Consider the following 22,020-nt stretch of genomic DNA (forward strand, 5'->3'; position numbering starts at 1 on the left):
GTGAACTCATCCTCCACCTCGTTTTGTAGATGTTTGGCTCTTCTGCTGCAGCAAAACATGACTTTAAAAATGATGTTGCTTCATGTTATTAAAGCTAAAGTTTAATCAGTAATACTTTCATAACACATTGATGTCACATCATGATTTCTTGGTTAATGTCAAGTTGTCATGACATTCTGAATAATGTCAAATTTGTATTAAAAGTGTCACGATTTACCGAATGACACTTTATGACAACAGTCATAAATATTCATGAAGACTTACTCATGTTCATGACAGGAGTTATGTCATGTTTATGATGGTGTCATGACAGTCCTACTCAAAACCCGTTAAATAAAGTTTTACCCAAAGATTTAAAGGAGAGCATCATTTTTCTTTGCAATTTTCAGGTTTGTATAAGTGTGAAGGTGTGAATACTTTTGAAGGGTTGTAAGTTTCATTGGAAATCTAAATGTAGACATATTTTATGTAAATATTGCCAAAAAAACAAATAAAAGAAAACATGTCTCTCCATAAACTGCTTGTATAACAACAGACAGTGTAACCAACGGCAACACATTCCAAAGATGAAGGAAACCTCTGTGATGTCACAGCCAGAGTCATGCTTGTGATGTCATCAGCTCTGTATGTTTGTAACAAACTTCTACCTTCTTGTCTTTGCTTGCTACACCACTGACGTACGCATAGCACTTCAGGAGTTGTGAGATTTGAAAAATCATTGTTTGGAAAAAACATGTCCAATCAAAAGCAACAGCGCCGCAACGGTGGGAGGAAACCCCAGCCTTGTGATCAACATCAGCAACCTTTGCAGGAGAACAGACCGGCTCCTGCTGGCGTCCAGGAGAACCAAAGGTTGGCCTCCATCCAGAGAGACCTGGAGAACACAAAAGCTGAGCTGAAGAAGCAGAGGAAACTTAAAGAGATGTTCGCCAGCCAGCTCAAAGAGATGGAAAAAGACCTGATGGCAGCAGAGGAGCACCAATCTAAACAAGAAGACGACAGAATCAATCAGGCCCAACAAATTGTAGAAGATTTGAGAGCGGAGAAAGATAATCTCCAAGAGAAAATGTCCTGCCTGGAGGAAATGAATGAACTTCTGAAGAGTCAGCTGGAGCAGATAAACATTTCATACCGAGAACTGAACTGGAGATACGAATCAGACGTTTCTGCTCTGAGGCAGCAAATGAATCGTGAGAAAGAAGTCAGTTTAGAAAAAACAAAGAATGACCTTCAACTCATTGAGGCTCTCAGAGCAGAAAACAACGACCTGAGTCAAAAGATGGAACAACAACTTTCATTGTTAAAGCAGGAATCGACTCAGGTCATTGAAAATCTCCAAGGGTCTCTAGAGCAACGTTCAGTTTGTTACCAGGAACTCAGAGCAAGGTATGAAGCAGAGGTTTCTGCTCTGAGGCAGCAAATGAATCGTGAGAAAGAAGTCAGTTTAGAAAAAACAAAGAATGACCTTCAGCTCATTGAGGCTCTCAGAGCAGAAAACAACGACCTGAGTCAAAAGATGGAACAACAACTTTCATTGTTAAAGCAGGATTCAACTCAGGTCATTGAAAATCTCCAAGCTTCTCTAGATCAAAGTTCAGTTTGTTACCAGCAACTCAGAGCAAGGTATGAAGCAGATGTTTCTGCTCTGAGGCACCACGTGGAAGCTCATAGTCACCAGCTGAACCTTGAGAGAGAAGCTCATTTAGAAAGAACAAAAAGTGACCACCAGCTAATTGAGGCACTAAGAGTGGAAAACCACAGCATGAATCAGAGGATGGCAGGACAGCTTTCTTTGCTACACCAGGAATCAACTCAAGCGATTCATAATCTCCAAGTTTCTCTGGAACAAGCGACAATCTCATACACTGCCATAAAACATCAAGCGGAAGAATTTAAGCAGAGCATCGATCAAAAAATGGAGGAATTCTCAAACAAAATGCTGAATGATCAAAATATTATTGACAAACTTGGAGCTGAGAGAGATCATTTGCAAAAAGAACTGACGGCTCTCCAGCAACGGTACTCAAGCTGTGAGTTTTACTATAAAAGGGAGCTGGAGACACTGAAAAACGAGCTTAAAGAAAGAGACGACTTTGGACCACCGAGGAGGAAAGTGGCAAGGCGTCAACTCTAGTTATGAACAACGCTACCCCAGTAAGCAGTGGTGCCCAAAGTCGGTCCTGGAGGGCCGGCATCCTGCATGTTCTAGTTCTCTCCCTGGTGGTAGTAACAACCTCCTCAGCATGTCTATCTTCCTCTTAGGCCTCTAATGAGCCATCATTTGATGCAGGTGTGTAAAACCAGGGAGAGAAACATGCAGGATGCCGGCTCTCCAGGACCGACTTTGGGCACCACTGTGTTAGAGGACCCAGTAGAGGCAGTCGCCAAAGAAAGATCAGTGTGGAAAAAGATACGACACAGTTTGAGGCTCATGAAACCACAAAACTAGAAGAAAAGCAAGAAAACCTCTGTAGCAAGCGACTAGAAAAAAGTGTCTAGTAAAGTTCTGAACTGTTTGCAAAACCCCAAAATACATGTATTATTTTAGATCCCCCCCCCCCCCCTCAAAAAAAAAGATGGCCTGGGTTTTCTCCGGGTACTCCGGTTTCCCCAGATTTCCAAAAGCCCAAATTACATCTTACATTTTAGACAACAAAAAAAAAAAAGGTTCAGCACAGTGATGCAGTGATTAAAACTGCATCTTCACAGAAACAACGTCTTCGTTCTCAACCAGGCGTCTCTTTATGTGGGAGTGTCTGTTCTCCCGTGTTGATGTGGGGTTTTCTCCGGGTGCTCCGGTTCGCCCCAGATTTTAAAAATGATATAAATTAGGGCGATTGACTAATGTAAATTGTCCTCAAAAATGTAGTATCAATATCTAGAAAATTGAATTTGCAAACAGTTCAAATTGGGGAAACAAATCAAAAAGTCAGTTTGTTGTGAGAAAAGAAAGAATCTTGTTCTAGAGGTCAGTCCTGAACCATTTAAAATTCTAAATTACGTCTCACATTTTAGACAAAAATAAATGGTTGTCACGGTGATGCAGCATCTTCACAGAAAAGAGGTCTTGGTTCTCAACCAGGCGCCTCTTTCTGTTTGTTCTACTCGTGTTTAGTGGGGGGTTTTCTCCGGGTGCTCCGGTTCCCCCCAGATGTAAAAAAATATGGATATTTTGGTGATTGACAAACAGGCACGTGCAGGGAGGGGGGGGGGTATTGAGCAACTGCCCCATTTGGCTCTTTGCCCCCAAGTGCCCTTTTGGTCAATTATTTTTATAATAATAATATTATTATTATTATTATTATCATTTCCTAAGCCCTCCTGTCACCTTGTTACCTTTGACCTTTTGCCCATGACACACAACGTAGTTGCCTCTCACACAGTGAGATACGGCGGCTAACTGCGGAGCTCAACGTAGCGAACGTTCCACATTACAGAACAGTTTTTGGTGAAATGAAAATAAAGTTTTTGGTGAATAAAGTGGAGTAGACTTGCTGCTTGTCAGATAACAGAAAACGCTGAACGTTGTATCGTTTCTGCTTCAGCTCGGAGTCGCGGTTTAAGCAGAGAGGTATTTATAGAGGCATTTATTCTAGAGTTAGGTAAATGTATCTTGAAGGAGAATAGCACTTAAATAAAAGTCCACTAAGGATAATAATTCAGAATTAAAAATAACTCACCCTGAGCTACCATGATGCATATAATGTATGTCATAATCAATACATGCATTATCCAATAATATATGTAATGTCTAATAAAAGTGTGTCATTAATGAAGGGGAGAAAAACTCAATCCAGACTTTAAGTAAGTTTAGTCTGGTTCTCAGAGTATGAAGTTAAATTTGTTTCACAATCATTCAATGAAATGAAAAAAATAAACTAACCTCAGTTAAGTAAAATAAAATTGTAATCAAAACATTTGGAATTGTAACAATTTATTTTTTTAAAACTAAAAGTTTTGATAGAAAAACTTCAAATTAAATAACTCATTTTTGCAAAACAAACTTTTATTTGCACACGTCAGAAATCTTTTGTTGTGATTTTAGGCCCTGCTCACGACGTCAAGTGAGAATCACAAGCAAAACTTTGAGTCAAACAAAAATTTAGAATAGCAAGAAAAGATTTTTGACATGTGCAAAAAAGTTTGTTTTGCAAATAATGTTTTCACTTCATGAGACAAAAATTTGTGATTCTAATTTTTAAAACGTTTTTGGTAACACTATTTGAAGGGGTGTGAATAAGAATGACATAACATCTGTCATAAACATGAAAGAGTCTTTATGAATGTTTATGACTGTTGTCATGAAGTGTCATTCGGTAAATAATGACACTTTTAATGCAAAGTTGCTCTAAAAGTTAAAAGTCCATTAAAAATGCCAACTATGCATTAAATTATCATAATTATCATGATTATCATAAATAATCATGCAAAGTTGGCATTTTTAATGGACTTTAAACTTTTAGAGCAACTTTGCATTAAAAGTGTCATTATTTACCGAATGACACTTCATGACAACTGTCATAAACATTCATAAAGACTCGTTCATGTTTATGACAGTGTCATGTCAGTCTTATGCACACCCCTTCAAATAAAGTGTTACCAAGTGTTTTAAGCCAAACTTTTTTTTTTGTTGAAAAAATCATTACAGTTCAAACTGTCTTGATCACAGTTTTATTTTATTTAATTGAGGTTAGTTTATATAAAAAAAATAAAAAATTCCCCTCTCACCCTCCGTGGGTGGTCTCTTTCATCCTCTGAGCTCGGGTCCTCTACCAGAGGCCTGGGAGCTTGAGGGTTCTGCGCAGTATCTTGGCTGTGCCTAGAACTGCACATTTCTGGACTGAGATGTCTGATGTTGTTCCTGGGATCTGTTTGAGCCACTGCTCCAGTTTTGGGGGTGACTGCCCCGAGGGCCCCGATGACCACAGGCACCACTGTGGTCTTCACCTTCCAGGCCTTCTCCAGTTCCTCTCTGAGGCCCTGGTATTTCTCCAGTTTCTCATGCTCCTTTTTCCTGATGTTGTGGTCACTTGGTATTGCTACATCCACCACAACGGCTTTCCTCTGTTCTTTATCCACCACCACAATGTCCGGTTGGTTCGACATTACCATCTTGTCTGTCTGGATCTGGAAGTCCCACAGGATCTTAGCTCGGTCATTCTCCACCACCTTTGGGGGTGTCCCCCATTTTGACTTCGGGGCTTCCAGTCCATATTCTGCACAGATGTTCCTGTACACTATGCCCGCCACTTGGTTATGTCGTTCCATGTATGCTTTCCCTGCCAGCATCTTGCACCCTGCTGTTATGTGCTGGACTGTCTCAGAGGCCTCCTTGCACAACCTACACCTTGGGTCTTGTCTGGTGTGGTAGATCTGAGCTTCTATTGCTCTGGTGTTTAGGGCCTGTTCCTGGGCGGCCAGGATGAGGGCCTCCGTGCTGTCCTTGAGTCCAGCTTTCTCCAGCCATTGGTAGGATTTCCTGATATCAGCCACTTCAGTTATTTGTCGGTGGTACATCCCATGTAGGGGCTTGTCTTCCCATGATGGTTCCTCCAGCACCTCGTCCTCTGTTCCCCATATATATATATATATATATATATATATATATATATATATATATATATATATATATATATATATATAGATATAGATATATATAAAGACCAGTCAAAAAAATCTTAAGAAGGTTCTAAGTAGAGCTTCACAATGTTAAAAGAAGAAATCAGTGTAAGAGACAAGAACTTTTGAGCAGGGAATTAATAGAAAACTGCATTTACACTCAAAAGTTTAAGACCGTAGTCTTTAAAAGCCAAAAGCTGTGCAAAAAATCTGGATTCCATGTCATTTTTTGTCAAGTCTTTACACTGTCAAGACCTCCTGATGGCAAAAGCAAAAAACTCACTGACTTTGAACGTGGTAGGATTGTTGAGCTGCATAAGCCTCTCACAACGTGCTGTTGCTGCTGAGGTTGGACGCAGTAAGAGTCATTTAGCATTTTTTAAAATGATCCTGAGGGTTATAGAACAAAAAAGTCAAGTGGTAGACCCAAAAAAATGTCACCAGCTCTGAGCCGCAGGATCCGATTGGCTGTCCGTCAAGACACGGGACGATCCTCTACCCAAATTAAGGCCATTACTGGTGTTGACTGCAGCCCAGTAGCAATCAGACGGCATCTGCGAGAGAAGGGCTTCAGAAACAAAAAACGTCCTCAAAGGCCACGTCTTCTTCAACGCCACAAAATTGCCCGTTTGGAAGCATGTCTAAACGATTGTTTGAAGTCATCGACAAGAATGGTGGAGCTACTCATTACTGAGTCCCTTTTTTTTGACACTTTGATTTCTGTCTTGGGGGGTTTTCGGTGGGTTTTTGAGATATGGTCTTAAACTTTTGATCAGCTGAAAAAAATCATATTTGAGTGTAAATGAAGTTTTCAATTAATTCTCCGCTCAAAAGATTTTGTCTCTTAAGCTGATTTCTTATTTTAATATTGTGAAGGTCTACTTAGAACCTTCTGAAGATCCAATAGTGGGAAAAGGCAAATTGTTACAATTTTTTAACTGGTCTTAAGATTTTGATCAGGAGTGTATATATGTGTTTATAGAATAATTGTCAAACAAATTGAACTCCATAGCAGAGGTCTCATTTTCTCTGAAATTAATATTATGCTGTGCTATGGCCTGAAAAACATATTGGTTTAAACACCAGGGTAAAGAATTGGTAGTGTGGTTTAATATAGTGTTTTGATCATAATTCATTATGTTTTACTTTTATCTGTTCAAAGCTGCCACATAAAGAAAGACGTCAGAAACAAAAACGAAATGATCTGCTTGAAGCAGCCAAAGGTGGAGGATTGTTGACCGACTGGGTCAGAACGAGTCCCGCAGGTAAGAACAAAAAAAAAATAATAAAGTTTCTTACCATGATCAACATGCCGTTTTTGGTAGTGAACAATATATTTAATATTACAAGGCAGCTGTTATGTTTTTATTATGTTAAGATGTAATAAATCTAGTTGTATATCTCACAATTGTTTATTAAACTCTGAAAGCTGTTTAATAAACAACAGAATATTGACTTTGTTAATATTCTGTCCTGAAATGCGGTTAGATGTGCCCTTTTTTTTTGAGCACCTGCCCCTTTAGTGGTCTCCGCTCGGCACTGCTCAGAGTGTTGGTGTTTTCTTTTTTCACAGACAAATAAAACACAAAATACACATTAAAATGTGACATATTTATTAAATGTAACATGTTTGTAAAAAAATAAAAATAAAGACAGCTCAGCTGTTTCTACTGCTTAATCTAAGAAGTAACGCCGTTTATTTTTTCACCTATTAACTTCAGCCAATTATTCCCATCTTTTGCCTTCAGCATTGTAGAAATAGGAAACAATAACACAGTGCTTAGGCTGCTGTATAATACAATTCTATTATGTTTATTTCCAAAAGACATAGATTTTAATACTGATACCCTTACAGTATTATTTTTACTTAATACAGCTGGATATGTATTAATTGTGTAATAGAGGAAATGAATGATCATATATTTCACACTTATGCAGCATTTTGGGTGAGAGACATATTTTAACATATATTAATTATATTCAAAATACATATTCAAGACATTGAAAGCTAAGTCTTGTACTTAAAGACAATGTTGATCTAACATGAAGCGTGTACATGAACTTCTAAGCATATTAAACATACATATATATATATATATATATATAGAGAGAGAGAGAGAGAGAGAGAGAGAGACCAGCACAGCGTGCTACAAGGCAGATTCATCGTCCAGAGCTGATACTGATTTGATTTCAGAATAAACTGATTCATCTGTTGCTGCAGGTTCTTCTGTGAATGAAGATAATTTGAATTAGTGATAACAAAATCAACAAGCAGGAATTTAATTCCTAGAGTCATACTGATCCTAACACTGTCCATGTGCAAAACTTACACCACTAGTTATAAATTATTGTATATGGAGGAACATTTGCAAAGCCATACATCCAAAAACGCTAAAAAGATCACTAGAACTGGGAATTACGATGAAAATGTCTCACCAATTTAAGACCTGAAATGATTTGATTAAATATGTTGCATATGAGAAACTCTGTTACCTTTCCTGTCTTGCTTGGCTTTGTTCTTATTGATTTCAGCGTAGGTTGGAGCGAGTTCTGAAACGGGAAACTCATTTAATCAGACACAGGAATCCGGTTGGGGACACAGGCAGCATCATATCAACAGATCTTAACATGAAACGTCCTGTTTATTTTACATCCAGATTACAAAGTGCAGATGCTCAAACCAGAAGAACCAACTACGTTTTACACCACATTGTTTACTAAAAAAAAAAAAAAAAAAAAGAAGACAGCACATTTATTTCAGGCTCTGAAAAGCAGAAACCAAACTACGTAAGATGACCTGAACCTGCAGTGTAACGACACGAGGACACATTTTAACATAAAGTCTGACTGTTTGAGCCGACTTTACCTTCAGCTCTTGTTTTCACTTCAGCGTAAATAACGCGTTCCTCAGGCTTACGTGGTTTCTCTGTTGAGATTGTCAAACAATCAACGAAACAGCGACATGAAGCTGGAAATAATTTAGTCATCTTCTTCTGTTGCGCAAGGTTCGTGTTGGGAACTCACTCTTTTTTCTCAGCTTTTTGAACTTAATGATGGCGTACGTTATTTCTCTGGGTTCATCTGCAGTGGCTTCAGAAGGCTTGACTGATCCATAGAGAGCAGCACCTGGAGTAAAAAAAAAAAAAAAAAAGCAATCAAAGAAACAACCGGAGCTGCTCGGTTTTAAAAGACAAAAGCTTTTAATGGCTTTAATGCCTTTCTGCTGCACATGTTGTACTTTTTGATGTTTTCATTTATTTTTCATTTATTTTCTTTGAACAGTTTTAATAGTAGCCTAATAGGCCATTAGCGTTAATGTCATGCAGTTAGAAGGTGAAATTATTCAAGAACAAAAATATCTAAAATCATTTTTGGTATATTTAAACTGAATTTCATATTTCATTCTTGGTAAGTTTAATGTGTCATTATAGATCAGTTTTATGGTAGTTTATTTTAATTGTAATCATAAACATGCAAATATTAAACATGCTGAATAAATACTGTATATAAGTTGATTACAAAAAAATACATAAGTGTAAACGCATTATGAGAAGAATCTGATTAAATTCTGACCTTGAGAAGGAGAGCTGATCTCATTCTCCGCTCCGTGGTGGGTGGTCGACCTCCGATTGTTTTTATCTGATCTAAAACATAAACAGAGAAAAGTTACAGCAAACAACTACAGAGATTTATGTTCGTTATATAGGAAAGTAAAGTACTGACCTGAAAGAACATAAATCTGTGGAGAAGACATTTATTGTTACTTATTCTGTGGTTCAAATCATTTGTTACATGGAACAGAACGAATGTGTGCCTTTGATTAAAGAGTTTAAATGAACAAAGACCCAGTGTGATCGAACCTTTGGGCTGCCTGTAGCGCCACAACAAGAGAAGGAAAATAATCAGAATGATTCCACTAATGGGTCCAATGATCAGCAGTAAAGGAGACGAGGGGCTGACAGGACTGGACACAGTTACTGGAAATAGAAAACATGGAAAGGAAAACAAAGGTATTGATCACCAGATGCTACATCACATCCAAACAGACATCCTCAGTGCTGAATAAAATGAATCAAACATTTTCCTCCTCCTCACCTCTAACAGACATCCAGCTCCTTGGTGAATCTTTTCCTGCATGTTGACATTTGTAGAAACCTTCATCTGACTTTGACACTGCAGAGATATTCAGCTCTCCTCTGCTGTCATTGTGGAGGAGTTTATCATTATGATAGAAAAACACATTGGAGAGAAGTTGTTGTTTTTTATCTCTGCAGCTCAGAGTAACAGGATCTCCTTCAGTCACAGGATGAACAGGACTCAGCAGGATAATACCATCGTAATCATCTGTACAACAGTCAAAGTATCATTTATTACTCAGCAAACGGCTGTGTTCAACCTTTGTAAAAAGCTGTTTTAAGTATTTGCAGAGTAGTTTTTTTTTATGTCTGTGTGTTAAACTAAGCTAATCGAAAATACAATCACTATCTATTTTTTCAGCAACAGATAAATTATTTTGAATTGTTATCGATGATAAAAACATATTCACACATTATCATAATGTATTAATTGCACTTAATTATTTTTGATAGAAATAAATTTGTGATTGATCCATGGATGTTTTCAGTAACGATTAAGTAACAAATCTTTATGAGCAGTTGGGGATTTTGATAAAAAAAAAAGAGAAAACAATGAGAGCCAGGAGGAGGGTATATATGCTGTCAATTACCCTTGTGTTTGCGCTGCTAACACCCTCCCCTGTCTTCTCTTCTAATCTACAGCTAGTTCCCCACAACAGAGACTGCTGTGAACACTAAAGCTAGGAATTTCAAATGATATTTCAAGTTATCTGATCTTCAGTCATTGGAGTTACCTGTTATTCTCCTAAAACCTACTTGAAGCACATGTTTAAAAAATAGAAACGCCAAACAAAGAACCTGAGCTTCTCGGTTTTAAAAGACAAAAGGTTTTAATGCCTTTCTGCTGCACATGTTAAACACTTAAATTTTCTTTATTCATTTTTTTAAATGTACCTGAAAAGCATACAATGTTGGAAACACTAGATAGCAATGGATTATGTTTACAGTACTTGCAGGTATAGTGAAATAGAAATGTTTTAAGCACAGGAAAAAGTAAAAGCATCAAAAGTCATAACCTACCCTGTACAGTGATGTTGACTGCGTTGCTGAATTCTCCTGATCCAGACTCACACCAGTAAACTCCACTGTGGTACCACAGTCTGTTAATGGTACATGAGGATCCATGCATCGTCCCCCAGTTGGAGCACTGAACATATGACAGGCTGTCTGTAAACCTCCTCACTCTCCACTTGGTGTCGTTCCCGTTGCATTTCAGTGTGACTGACTGATCAATTACATGCTGAACTCTGTCAGGACTCACTGAGAGAGAAGCTGCTGGATGAGAGTCTGAAAAAAGAAAAAAAAAACACATAATATTTGCATTGCATTTTTCCTAACAGTTGTGTATCTAGGTTACAGTGGTTTAAGTAGTCCATCTCCATCTTTTATAATATAAACACAAAAGAGGCCAAACAATGATGGCTTCTTTTTGAATCACATTTAGAAACAAATTGTAAATATGTGCTTCCCAGTAGAAAATTAAGGATTCTACATTAACAGGAAAAAGCAGTGATGTGATCCTTCATTTAGTCTTAATATAAATATTAAAGGATCATTGATAAGGTAACAATTTTCAACCTCTTCTTAAATTTCAACTCTAAGAAAACAAAGCTTAGGAGCATGATGTAAATACAAGAGAAACCCCAAAAAACTCCATGTTTGTCTAAAATTGCTTGTGTCAAAAACAAACAACTAAAATAATAATGAAGACTTAAAACATTATATTTTGTAAAACACTTCTAAAACATCAAGTACACAAACCAAAATATCTGGAAACAGCAGGGAGGGGCTGCAGTACATGTAAATGATGCAATGACTCGAAGATGGAGCTGACTGAGCAGCTGTTCACCTGGGTCACTCATATTAGTATGTTGCTTAATATTCAGTCAACAGCATTAACATTGTTATTATTGCTTCTGGTCCGTCTCCATAAACACTTTACTGTATTCTGGTTGAAGTTGTCCTCATTATTTGGCTTTAAGCAGAAAACTAAATAATGTTGTCATGTTGACAGCTAAGGAGTGTTTTTTGGGTTTTTTTAAACCAGTGCACCAACTATTTAACCAGAGTTGAAAGCTAATTCTTTGTCTATGTCGCACACAACTTTGCAAAGAGGTAAATAGTGGTGAAATTAGGCTTTCAAGTCTATGACAGAGAATTACATTCATCAGTATTTCATAGCTTCTACAACACATTGTTTTGTTATTATCAGAATTGTCTCAGCTATTTACTGATGATGTTCTCTGACCCAAGTGAATGGTGTGTTTAGCACTATTAATAAAACACACACAAAAAATCTAACAGGAAGAATACAGTATATTATCCACAATGTTATTTAGAAAATTTTGTTTATAAAATAAATAAATAACTGATTGCAAGTGCAATGGATAGCGTTGTAACTGCAGTACAAATTGTTGAATAGAAATCCAACATGAAAGCACAAATCCTACTGAAAGAACAAAAACAAACTGACCTGCAGACCAGACAAACTTTGGTTCACTGTAATGAGTGTAAAACTTTGGTTCTCCTCTTCCTGCTCTGCACACAAATCCTGCTGTGTGATTCTGTCCCTGAATGATGTAGGAGTTCTGCTCAGTCCCGTTGGTGCTGTCAGGAAGAAGCTCTAAGCTGTAGGTACTGCTGATTGGTTTAGGAACAGCTTTATACCAGAAGAACCTCCATCCTGCTGGTTGATGCTCCAAACCCTCACAGCTCAGAGTCACTGAGGCTCCAGGATTCAGCCATGATGGAGACACAGAGAGGACAGGCTGAGGGGGAGACGCTGGAGGGAGAGAGAGAGAGAGAGAGAGAGAGAGAGATCGTCTGAGAGTGGAACGAAAGTATCGCCTGTCCCCTGACACCGCTCTATGTTGAAGTCATTTTTACATAAAAATGTAAACATTTATTTTCTGAAATATTATAAAAACAATTTTTGTTTGAACATTAACATATAAATTGACTTTCAGTATGAATGACTCTTTGTTTTTGTATTTCAGGGTGTTATCACTATCACTCTTAAAGAATCCAGGAGTTGTTTTCTCTTCTCCATTTGTTTTAAATGTGTTTATATTGAAGCTAACTTTTTTAAATTATACCACATACCGTCACTGACAAAGCAAAAATAATACATTTTCTTTTTTCTTTGTTTTATTTTACACAAATAATGTAATGTTTCAAGCTCTTACAGAAAAACTGTTAAGTTCTCAGTTACTCTTGTTTTCATCGAAAACTACAATCTGATGTTTCCTGCATTTTTACCTGTGACTGATTGTAATAAAGTTCATTCTCAGTTTTGGATATCAAATTTAATGACAAACATACTTACACCTATAGAAAACCTGCAAACATAATTCATAAATGGGTTAAAAGATGAGAAACTCACAGGACACATTTAACCTGATGACTCTCCACTCTGTTAAGGTAAATCTGTCTCGTCTTCCTCTGCAGCCATAATCTCCACTGCTATAAGCAGTGATCCTGTATTCACTGGATGATGGAGAGTTTATGTTGGTTGTTCTCCATTCATACGTCCACTGAGTTCCTCCATCATCCTGGATCTCACATCTCAGAGTGACTTTCTCTCCTCTGTAGATCTGAGACCAGTTGGGTTGTTGGATCACAGTGGGTGTGATGGGAACTGGTCACATGAATAACAGATAAAGTTTATATCAAATACTTACCGAATAAAAGGATACATTTTCAAACCAAATTTCTCTTGTTTCAGGTCAACTAGAACTACCAAAATTATTTTCTATATGCCAGAAAAACTGGCAAAACTGTCTTTTAGAAATTATTTAGTAGCTTTTGACTTTCCAATCAATGCAAACTGGAAATCAGTTTCTTAGATTAATTTTTAGAGGTGTGATCTTAAAATACATCCCCGGGTGTCCCTCCAATTAATTCAAATGTGGTTAACCTGTGTGAGGTTTGTGGATAAAAACAATTATTTCTGATATTGACCAAATGTATGTAATATTTGAAGTTAAAAAAATCCCTGCAAGATATGTTCTTGCCAAGGTTGTTGACAATTATTAATTAAACATTAAATTTGGTAATTCTAACTAACCTAAAGCAAGAAAAGTTTGGTCGGACTTTACTTCACACTGTGAGAAAAAAAAATGATTGTGTCTTTTGAAATGTCTGTATAAACATCTGGTTTCAACTGTAGGTGTCTAAAAGTTTTCATTATTGTTCTGATAACATTAATCAAATAACTGATTTTCAAAGTTAAAGATTTTCAATCTTTATTAACACTGAAATCTACATTAAGACATTGTCATTAAATGCTGCAGGTCTCTGTTCTAACTGAGTTATAATCTGTATTTTTTTGTAATTTTATTCCACAATAAAGACACAAACTCACCAGTTTTCTGAATAGAGACTGGATTGCTTATTTCTGTATGAAAAACTGGATCTCCTCTTCCTCCTCTGCAGCTGTAAACTCCTCCCTCTGAGACACTGATGGTTCCACTTGGTTCATTGTTTCTGATGGACTGAGCTGAATGATGCACTGATTCCTGTCTGAACCAGTCAAACCTCCAGCCAGCAGATCCATGAACAGAGCAGCTCAGTGCTACACTGCCCCCTGCTGGTATGTTATAATTCGTCGATGTTAGTGAGGCTGTGGGTCTATATGCTGGTTTTAACAAACAAACAAAGAAAAACTATTAGAAAATGTTTTGTTTCAGAAAACAGTTTGTTGCAGTTAATCAGACTTGAACCTCAGTTGATGATTCTGAACAGGTTGATGTTGAAAATGACAATGTGTTCCCATTCAACTTACCCAAGAAAAAAAAAGTTTGAATAAAATAACTTCTGTGACAAAACTTGACAAAAAAAATCATTCAAATATAGATGTACAAAATCAGAAATTATTTCTTATTTGCCACTCATTAATATGATAAGTAATGCAGATATGAGAAGTTTTGGCATCTCAGTCTTCTGCTGTTCTACTTAGAACTGTGTTAATGAAAATATTAAAAACTGTGGAAAATTGACCGACTTACCATCCACGGTCAGTCTGAAGGCAGAGCTCCAGTCTGTTATCTGATGGTCACTGTGAGCCTTACACCAGTAGCTTCCTCCATCAAAGTCAGAGACGCTGCTGATCCTGTATTCACTGGATGTTGGAGAGTTTCCATTGGCTGGACTCCATTCATATTTCCACTGAGTTCCTCCTCCTCCCTGGATCTCACATCTCAGAGTGACCGTCTCTCCTCTGAATACAACAGGCCAGTTGGGCTGCAGGGTCACAGTCGGCCGAGACACTATGATGAATAATATTCAAACAGAAGATTGTCAGAAACTTATTTTAAGCAAAAAAGGGAAAAGGTATCATTTCTATGGATTACAGATAGTTTCATATAAAGGTGTGATGTGCAAATGAAACATTTGATTTGTTTTTGTTTCACATAAAACAAGAAAAAAATAATTTGTATTAAATAAAACAGCAGAAAGTTATGAAGCTATGAACATAATAAAATAGGACAATCAAATATTTGTCCGTAAGAAGTAAAAAAAAACACCATGCAAATATGTTACTTATATATTAATATATTTAGCCTACTAAGATAAATCTTTTCTCATGAAATATCAGCATCTATTAAGATGTAACCATTTCAGTATGTAACAATATAAACTGTGTGAAGTTTAGTAGTACAATTTCCTCCAGCTCACTTTGACTAATTATGATGTCTGTTAAATTGTTATTATTGCTCTCTAACAAAAACCTGTAAATATTTTTTAAAGGTTTTCTGATGGAAATTTACGTGAAAAACGCTTATAAACAGTTAAAATAACAGTTTTCCCTCTTTCCAAACCTATTTTCTATTAACAAGAAAACATTGATATTAATTACATAACAGAAATACTTTTAAATAAAAACATATTTAAAAGAAAAATCCTTCAAGTGTTTAAAACCTTTCAAATCAGACAAAGAGGATCAAGTCAGGAAAGACTCAAATATGAGGATAAAGATAATTTAAGAAAAATTACTGAAACATTTCATCAAAAAATTATAAATTATAACAAACTTTATTAACTGACTACAATAGCCCACAACAAAATCATTACAATATAGAACTAAACTCACCAGTTTTCTGAATAGAGACTTCATCGCTTTTTTCTGTTTGAAAAACTGGATCTCCTCTTCCTCCTCTGCAGCTGTAAACTCCTCCCTCTGAGACGCTGATAACTCTGAATGGTTCAGTGTTTCCTCTGATCCGACCTACAGAATATTGTTGTCCATTTCTGAACCAGTCAAACTTCCAGTCATCAGATCCGTCCACTGAGCAGGTCAGTGTTACGCTGCCCCCTAGTGGTATGGTTGTTCTGTCTGCTCTCACTGTGGCTCTGGGTTTATCTGCTGTTGGGTTTAAAGCAAAAAAGGAAAATGATCACATCATCAGAGTTTGTAATACTGCAAAAAATAGGTCTGTTGGACAGACTTAGACATTATAAAAAGATGAGTGTTGTTTTGTACACAAAGAAAATATTCAAGATTGAAGAATAAACAAAGTTGTGGTTTAACAGTAATTTAGTTATTTTAGTTAGCATGGGCTTTTGGAGAATTGTTACTGTTTTTATTCATCCAGATGAATTTTTTTTACATTTTATTACACTTTATTACAATTACACTTTACTGTGACATGTGGTCAGAAATAACACAATTTATTGTTTTATAGTAGGTCAAAAAAGAAAAGCTCTCTTTCCCACACTTACATCTCACAGTCAGTCTGAAGGCGTCACTCCATTCTGTGAACTGAAGACCTCTTTTAGCCTTACATCTGTATTCTCCACTGTCAGACTCAGACACTCTGTTGATCCTGTATTCACTCGATGTTGCAGAGTTTCTATTGGTTGGTTTCCATTCATACGTCCACTCAGTTCCTTCTCCTCCTTCGATCTCACATCTCAGAGTGACCGTCTCTCCTCTATAAACAGGCCAATTGGGCTGCTGGGTCACAGTCGGCTTGGAAACTAATCAACAACAATAAAACAATTTTCAAATGGAAAATTTCCTTTTACTTGGATTAATACTATTGTTCCCATGTGATACGCAGGTGAAAACAAAGTTTACTTGGTTTTCTGCTGGTAAAACCACAAATAAATACCATATTCCAGAAGTAGAGTTCTTGTTATGGAACAAACAGAACGCTATTAATGAGTTAAACAGACATATTTGTAACTAAAATCAACATTTCTGACTAAATATAAACATTAAAAAAATATAGTGATGTATGAACTAGTTCAGTTTCTGAGCTCATAAACTCCACTATGAAGTTTTAATTTCGACCATCATGTTCTTTTCAACAGGTGATTGTTTTTGTAAAAACTTGACCTCTGCTTGAAATTGCAAAAATGATTGCAAGAACTGAAAAGATAATAAATGACTAACTCTGCTCTAAGAAAAACATACTGCAGTAAGATGTTACACAACTGCAGTACATTTGGATAAAAAAAGCAAGTAATGGGAAGAGCAACATATGAACTTTTGTTGACTTTAAAACCCAACTAATCAAACCTTCAGCATTAAATATGGACAGATGTAGTGAAAGGTTTCAGATAAACATGAAAGTGGAGATGCTGAAGATGAATGAAAACTTACATTTATCAATTAAAATTACTCTAATTTGTTCACAACATGAACAGAAACGTTTCATTTTGGGGCATCAAATGGAGCCACCGTCATAAAATCAAGAACTAAACTCACCAGTTTTCTGAATAAAGACTTCATCGCTTTTTTCTGTTTGAAAAACTGGATCTCCTCTTCCTCCTCTTCCTCCTCTGCAGCTGTAAACTCCTCCCTCTGACACTCTGATGACTCTGAATGGTTCAATGTTTCCTCTGATCCGACCTACAGAATATTGTTTCCGATTTCTGAACCAGTCAAAGTTCCAGTCATCAGATCCGTCCACTGAGCAGGTCAGTGTTACGCTGCCCCCTAGTGGTATGATTGTTCTGTCTGCTGTCACTGTGGCTCTGGGTTCATCTGCTGTTGGGTTTAAAGCAAAATAGAAAATTATTCACTAATAAAACTATTAATTAGTCCAGGAAGCAGAATGTCTACAAAACAACACTTAAAAGTTTGAGTGTTTTTACAAAAAACTATTCAAGATTAAAGGATGAACAAAGTCATTGTGGTTTATTAATATATTACAGAGCAACTTTAGTTAGTATTCACTTCAGAGACATGTTGCTGTTTTTATTCATCCAGCAGAATATTTCACACATTTCAGTGGTCAGAAATAACAGAAGTAAATTGTTTCATGCTAAAATCCAACAATAAAACAGTTTCTAAATCAGACTCACATCTCACTGTCAGTGTGACGGCATCACTCCATTCTGTTAGTTGATGATCTCCTTCTCTAGCTCCACAGCTGTATTCTCCTCTGTCAGACTCAGAGACTCTGTCGATCCTGTATTCACTGGATGTTGGAGAGTTTCTATTGGTTGGTTTCCATTCATACGTCCACTGAGTTCCTTCTCCTCTCTGGATCTCACATCTCAGAGTGACCGTCTCTCCACAATAAACAGGCCAGTTGGGTTGTAGGATCACAGTCGGCTTGGAAACTAATCAACAAAAGTAAAAGAGTTTTCATGTGGAAACACGACAAATATCCCTTGGACTAGAATTACTGTCCTCATGTGTGATATGCAGGAGTGAATCATTTCCATAACTCAAAAGTAGTCATCAACATAGGACAAACACAATTTTACTCACAGTTAGGTAAATAGACATATTTGTAACTAAAGAATCATTTCTGACTCAGTGTAAACATTTTAAATGTAGTGATACATGAACCAGTTCAGCTCCTGCGCTCATAAACTCCACTGTGAAGGTTTCATTCATGTTATCGCTTCTCTTTAACTTAAAGACAGCAAAAGCCTTTCCCAACAGCCGACTCTTTTCTTTCAAAAACTCAACAGTTGCTTCAAGTTACAAAATGATGGCGAGAACTTGAATAAGTGATTTAGATTTTTTTTCTGCATCTTTTTCCAAACTAAACTCTCCAGTAAAAAACAAATACTGCAATTCTACAATGTTACACAACTATAGTACATTCAAATAAAAGTCAAGTAGCACAAAGAGGAGCTTATTAACTTTAATTCAACTAATCAAACCTTCAGAATTAAATATGGACAGATGTAGCGAAAGTTTTTAGATAAACAGAAAACTGCAGATGCTGAAGGTTAATGAAACCTTACATTTATCAATTAAAATAACTCCAATCTGTTCACAACATGAACGGAAACATTTCATCTTAAGGCATCAAATGGAGCAAGGTCATAAAATTATTGTTTTACTGAGGTTTAAATGGGACCAACTATGGCTTCTTTAAGACAGTTAATAAACAGATGAGAGGTTTAAGAAAAAGTATTGTTTTAATCCAGAATAAGAACTAAACTCACCAGTTTTCTGAATAGAGACTTCATCGCTTTTTTCTGTTTGAAAAACTGGATCTCCTCTTTCTCCTCTGCAGCTGTAAACTCCTCCCTCTGAGACTCTGAATGGTTCAGTGTTTCCTCTGATCAGATCTACAGAATATTGTTGTCCATTTCTGAACCAGTCAAAGTTCCAGTCATCAGATTCGTCCACTGAGCAGGTCAGTGTTACGCTGCCCCCTAGTGGTATAACTGTTCTGTCTGCTGTCAATGTGGCTCTGGGTTTATCTGCTGTTGGGTTTAAGGCAAAATAGAAAATGACTCAGTAATAAAACCTATTAATTAGTCGGCTTGAAATCTGTCAACAACAACAAAGACTGTAAAGACGGTTTTCATTTGAAAAACCGACAGAAATTTCCTTTGCTTAAATTAACACCGCTGTTCCCACTTGAGTTATGCGGATAAAATAACGTTTGCTTTGTTTCTTATGATAAAACCATAAACAAATAACTACTTTCCATAACCCAAAAGTATTCATCAACATGGGACAAACAGAATGTTACAAATAGCTCAGTTAGGCAACCACATTTGTAACTAAAAACAAACGGAAAGCAGAGCAAAGCCTTGTAACTTCTGTGTGAGTTACACATCTGTCTCACGTTGCCCATCATTGATAAAGCCTGTTGAATCTCAAAAGTCTGGTAAAAACCAGGAATTTTTACATCTCTTTTCTCCCTACAGAGCCTCTGGGCTCTCCGTTGTTGAGACACTTGATTCCTGGAGGCGTAGACTGTGTAGATCTTTTACATTTTACCCAACTTATGTAATGCACCAGTTGGTCTCTGGAAATTCCCTGCGCTGTAAAAAAGCATCTTCACAACTTCACAGATATTCAAGTTGCTCATGTTATTGGCATTAATAGCCCCCCGTACCATCACAGGAACATTGCGCTGTCCATCTCAGAGGAACTTGGGCCAGAGAAGCAGTTGGCTTTTCTGGGTGTTAATTTATTTAATTAATAAATGGCTTTTGCTTTTCATGAAAAAGGTTTAACCTGCACTTCTGTATTCAACTGAATATATGCTGAAAAGTGCATTGTGTTCTGTTTTTATGCTTTAAAAACATCTCAACGTACAATAACATGCAGCTAAACAGTATAATGTGTGAATCAAGGCTGCCTGATTGAAACTTGTCCAAATTAAAACACACTTTATGTTGGAAAAGAAATGTGGAGAGAAATATAAATAAGTTAGCAAAGGTCAGGTTGCAAAAATATTGTGGAGTGAAAGTTAACATATTACATCATAGATGAAAATGTGCTGGTACAGGTTGTGAGTACTGTAATTCATCAAAAAATAAATAAATTTTTAACTTGCGAAATCTGAACTACAGTGTTAACTTGTTCAGCTCTGAAAACAGAAAAATAGATGAGCAAAAAATATGTTTCTTACCTTCAGAAAATCCACAGCAGAGTGAACAGAGCACTACAATAAATAGTAAGAATTAGTCATTAAAAAGGTTTCTTTTCCGCCCCTTCGCACTTGACTCAGAATGAAATAACTGTCTCCAAACATAAAACATGTGAAATAAAAATGAAATCATATAAAAAATATAACAAAAATTGGATCATACTGAGTGATCATAAGCTGCCAAAACCATTTTTATTACGAAATGAAGAAAAAATATTCACTGTGAGCTTGAATCAACGGTCTGTAGACTTTCAGTGGGACAGAATGAATTAGAATAAATTCTGTTCTTCCACCACAAAAGACAAATATTAAGCAGGATAAAAGTCATACAGAAACTGCTACTGTGACCAACATCCCCCTCCTGAGTCCTTCCTCAATTTTCTCAGCTGTTTCTCTGAGGTTGTGCAGGAAAAGGATCTTTAATTCCTGCTTAAAGGATGTTGTTTTTTAAAGGCAGGCGCTAACAGACATGTCTCATCAGATAACATAAGTTATTATAATTTCCTGAACATGACTCCAACAATAAGCAGGTTGACACCAAAAACCAGCTTTTCATCATTTGATCAATTGATTTGATCTCTGCAGTCATTCTGCTGCTGCAACAAATCGTCCGGGCGATAAATCGTGTCACATGGCACAAATCTTGTTCGTGCCATGTGACACGGACAAAATCTGATCATTTTCAAGTCTTACAATTTTGAAATGTGTCACAGTTTGTGCTCGACTAACTTCATGTTTATAAAAAAGACTGAATTCCCCAGCCTGTACCATCATTTTATCCAAACAGTGAACTGAAATCCAGTAATGTACTTACAAAAGAAGCTCAGCCTGCAGAGTGAAGTTTCCCCCATGTTCACTTCCAGACCTGCTGCACACCTAATTAGATCAGCTGCACTTTGCTCTCGCTAAAGTAGTAATAGCAAAAGGAGAAGTTGCATTTAAGGCACTAAAAGAAAAAATGTCATTCTCCAATGTGCCTGTTTCCTTCCCTTTTACTCAGAGTTCATAAAGCATGCAGCAGCAGCTTTGACCACAGTGAGGTGTTAGACTCAGATTTCCTGTCCAACAGTATTCTACTGTGCACCTGCACAGACATTTTATTGATACAAATGTCTGTTCTGTTGTCATAGTTAATAACTGACACTTACTGTATTTATTTATATGAAATGTTGAATTTTTTCAGCTATTTAATATTAGACGAGGCTCTAAAAATAAAATTTGACAAAAAATTATATATATATATATAAAAAAAAAAAAAAAAATTCCCCTCTCACCCTCCGTGGGTGGTCTCTTTCATCCTCTGAGCTCGGGTCCTCTACCAGAGGCCTGGGAGCTTGAGGGTTCTGCGCAGTATCTTGGCTGTGCCTAGAACTGCACATTTCTGGACATATATATATAAAAATTTCCCTTCT

At 36.7% G+C, this 22,020-nt stretch overlaps 1 protein-coding gene across 1 annotated transcript in view; it reads right to left on the reverse strand.

Annotated features, from left to right (window-relative positions):
* Positions 1-7,215: 7,215 nt before the first annotated feature.
* The window catches only part of LOC106907810 (basement membrane-specific heparan sulfate proteoglycan core protein-like), a 31,292-nt gene continuing 16,487 nt past the window's right edge, over positions 7,216-22,020 (reverse strand). Inside the window, exons 5-22 of the mRNA XM_088016025.1 lie at positions 19,167-19,430; positions 18,066-18,326; positions 17,467-17,748; positions 16,476-16,733; positions 15,847-16,119; positions 14,762-15,022; positions 14,119-14,391; positions 13,138-13,392; positions 12,229-12,537; positions 10,776-11,042; positions 9,715-9,963; positions 9,480-9,596; positions 9,343-9,358; positions 9,193-9,263; positions 8,644-8,745; positions 8,486-8,545; positions 8,113-8,169; positions 7,216-7,846 (exon numbers count right to left, since the gene is read on the reverse strand). Coding sequence (XP_087872151.1) covers positions 7,767-7,846; positions 8,113-8,169; positions 8,486-8,545; positions 8,644-8,745; positions 9,193-9,263; positions 9,343-9,358; positions 9,480-9,596; positions 9,715-9,963; positions 10,776-11,042; positions 12,229-12,537; positions 13,138-13,392; positions 14,119-14,391; positions 14,762-15,022; positions 15,847-16,119; positions 16,476-16,733; positions 17,467-17,748; positions 18,066-18,326; positions 19,167-19,430 — 3,455 coding nt within the window. The 3' untranslated portion in view covers positions 7,216-7,766. The remainder of the gene's footprint in view (positions 7,847-8,112; positions 8,170-8,485; positions 8,546-8,643; positions 8,746-9,192; positions 9,264-9,342; positions 9,359-9,479; positions 9,597-9,714; positions 9,964-10,775; positions 11,043-12,228; positions 12,538-13,137; positions 13,393-14,118; positions 14,392-14,761; positions 15,023-15,846; positions 16,120-16,475; positions 16,734-17,466; positions 17,749-18,065; positions 18,327-19,166; positions 19,431-22,020) is intronic.

The sequence above is a fragment of the Poecilia mexicana genome, unplaced genomic scaffold, assembly GCF_051168715.1.
Source record: "Poecilia mexicana isolate PSO_F unplaced genomic scaffold, ASM5116871v1 scaffold_18, whole genome shotgun sequence".
Taxonomy (NCBI): domain Eukaryota; kingdom Metazoa; phylum Chordata; class Actinopteri; order Cyprinodontiformes; family Poeciliidae; genus Poecilia; species Poecilia mexicana.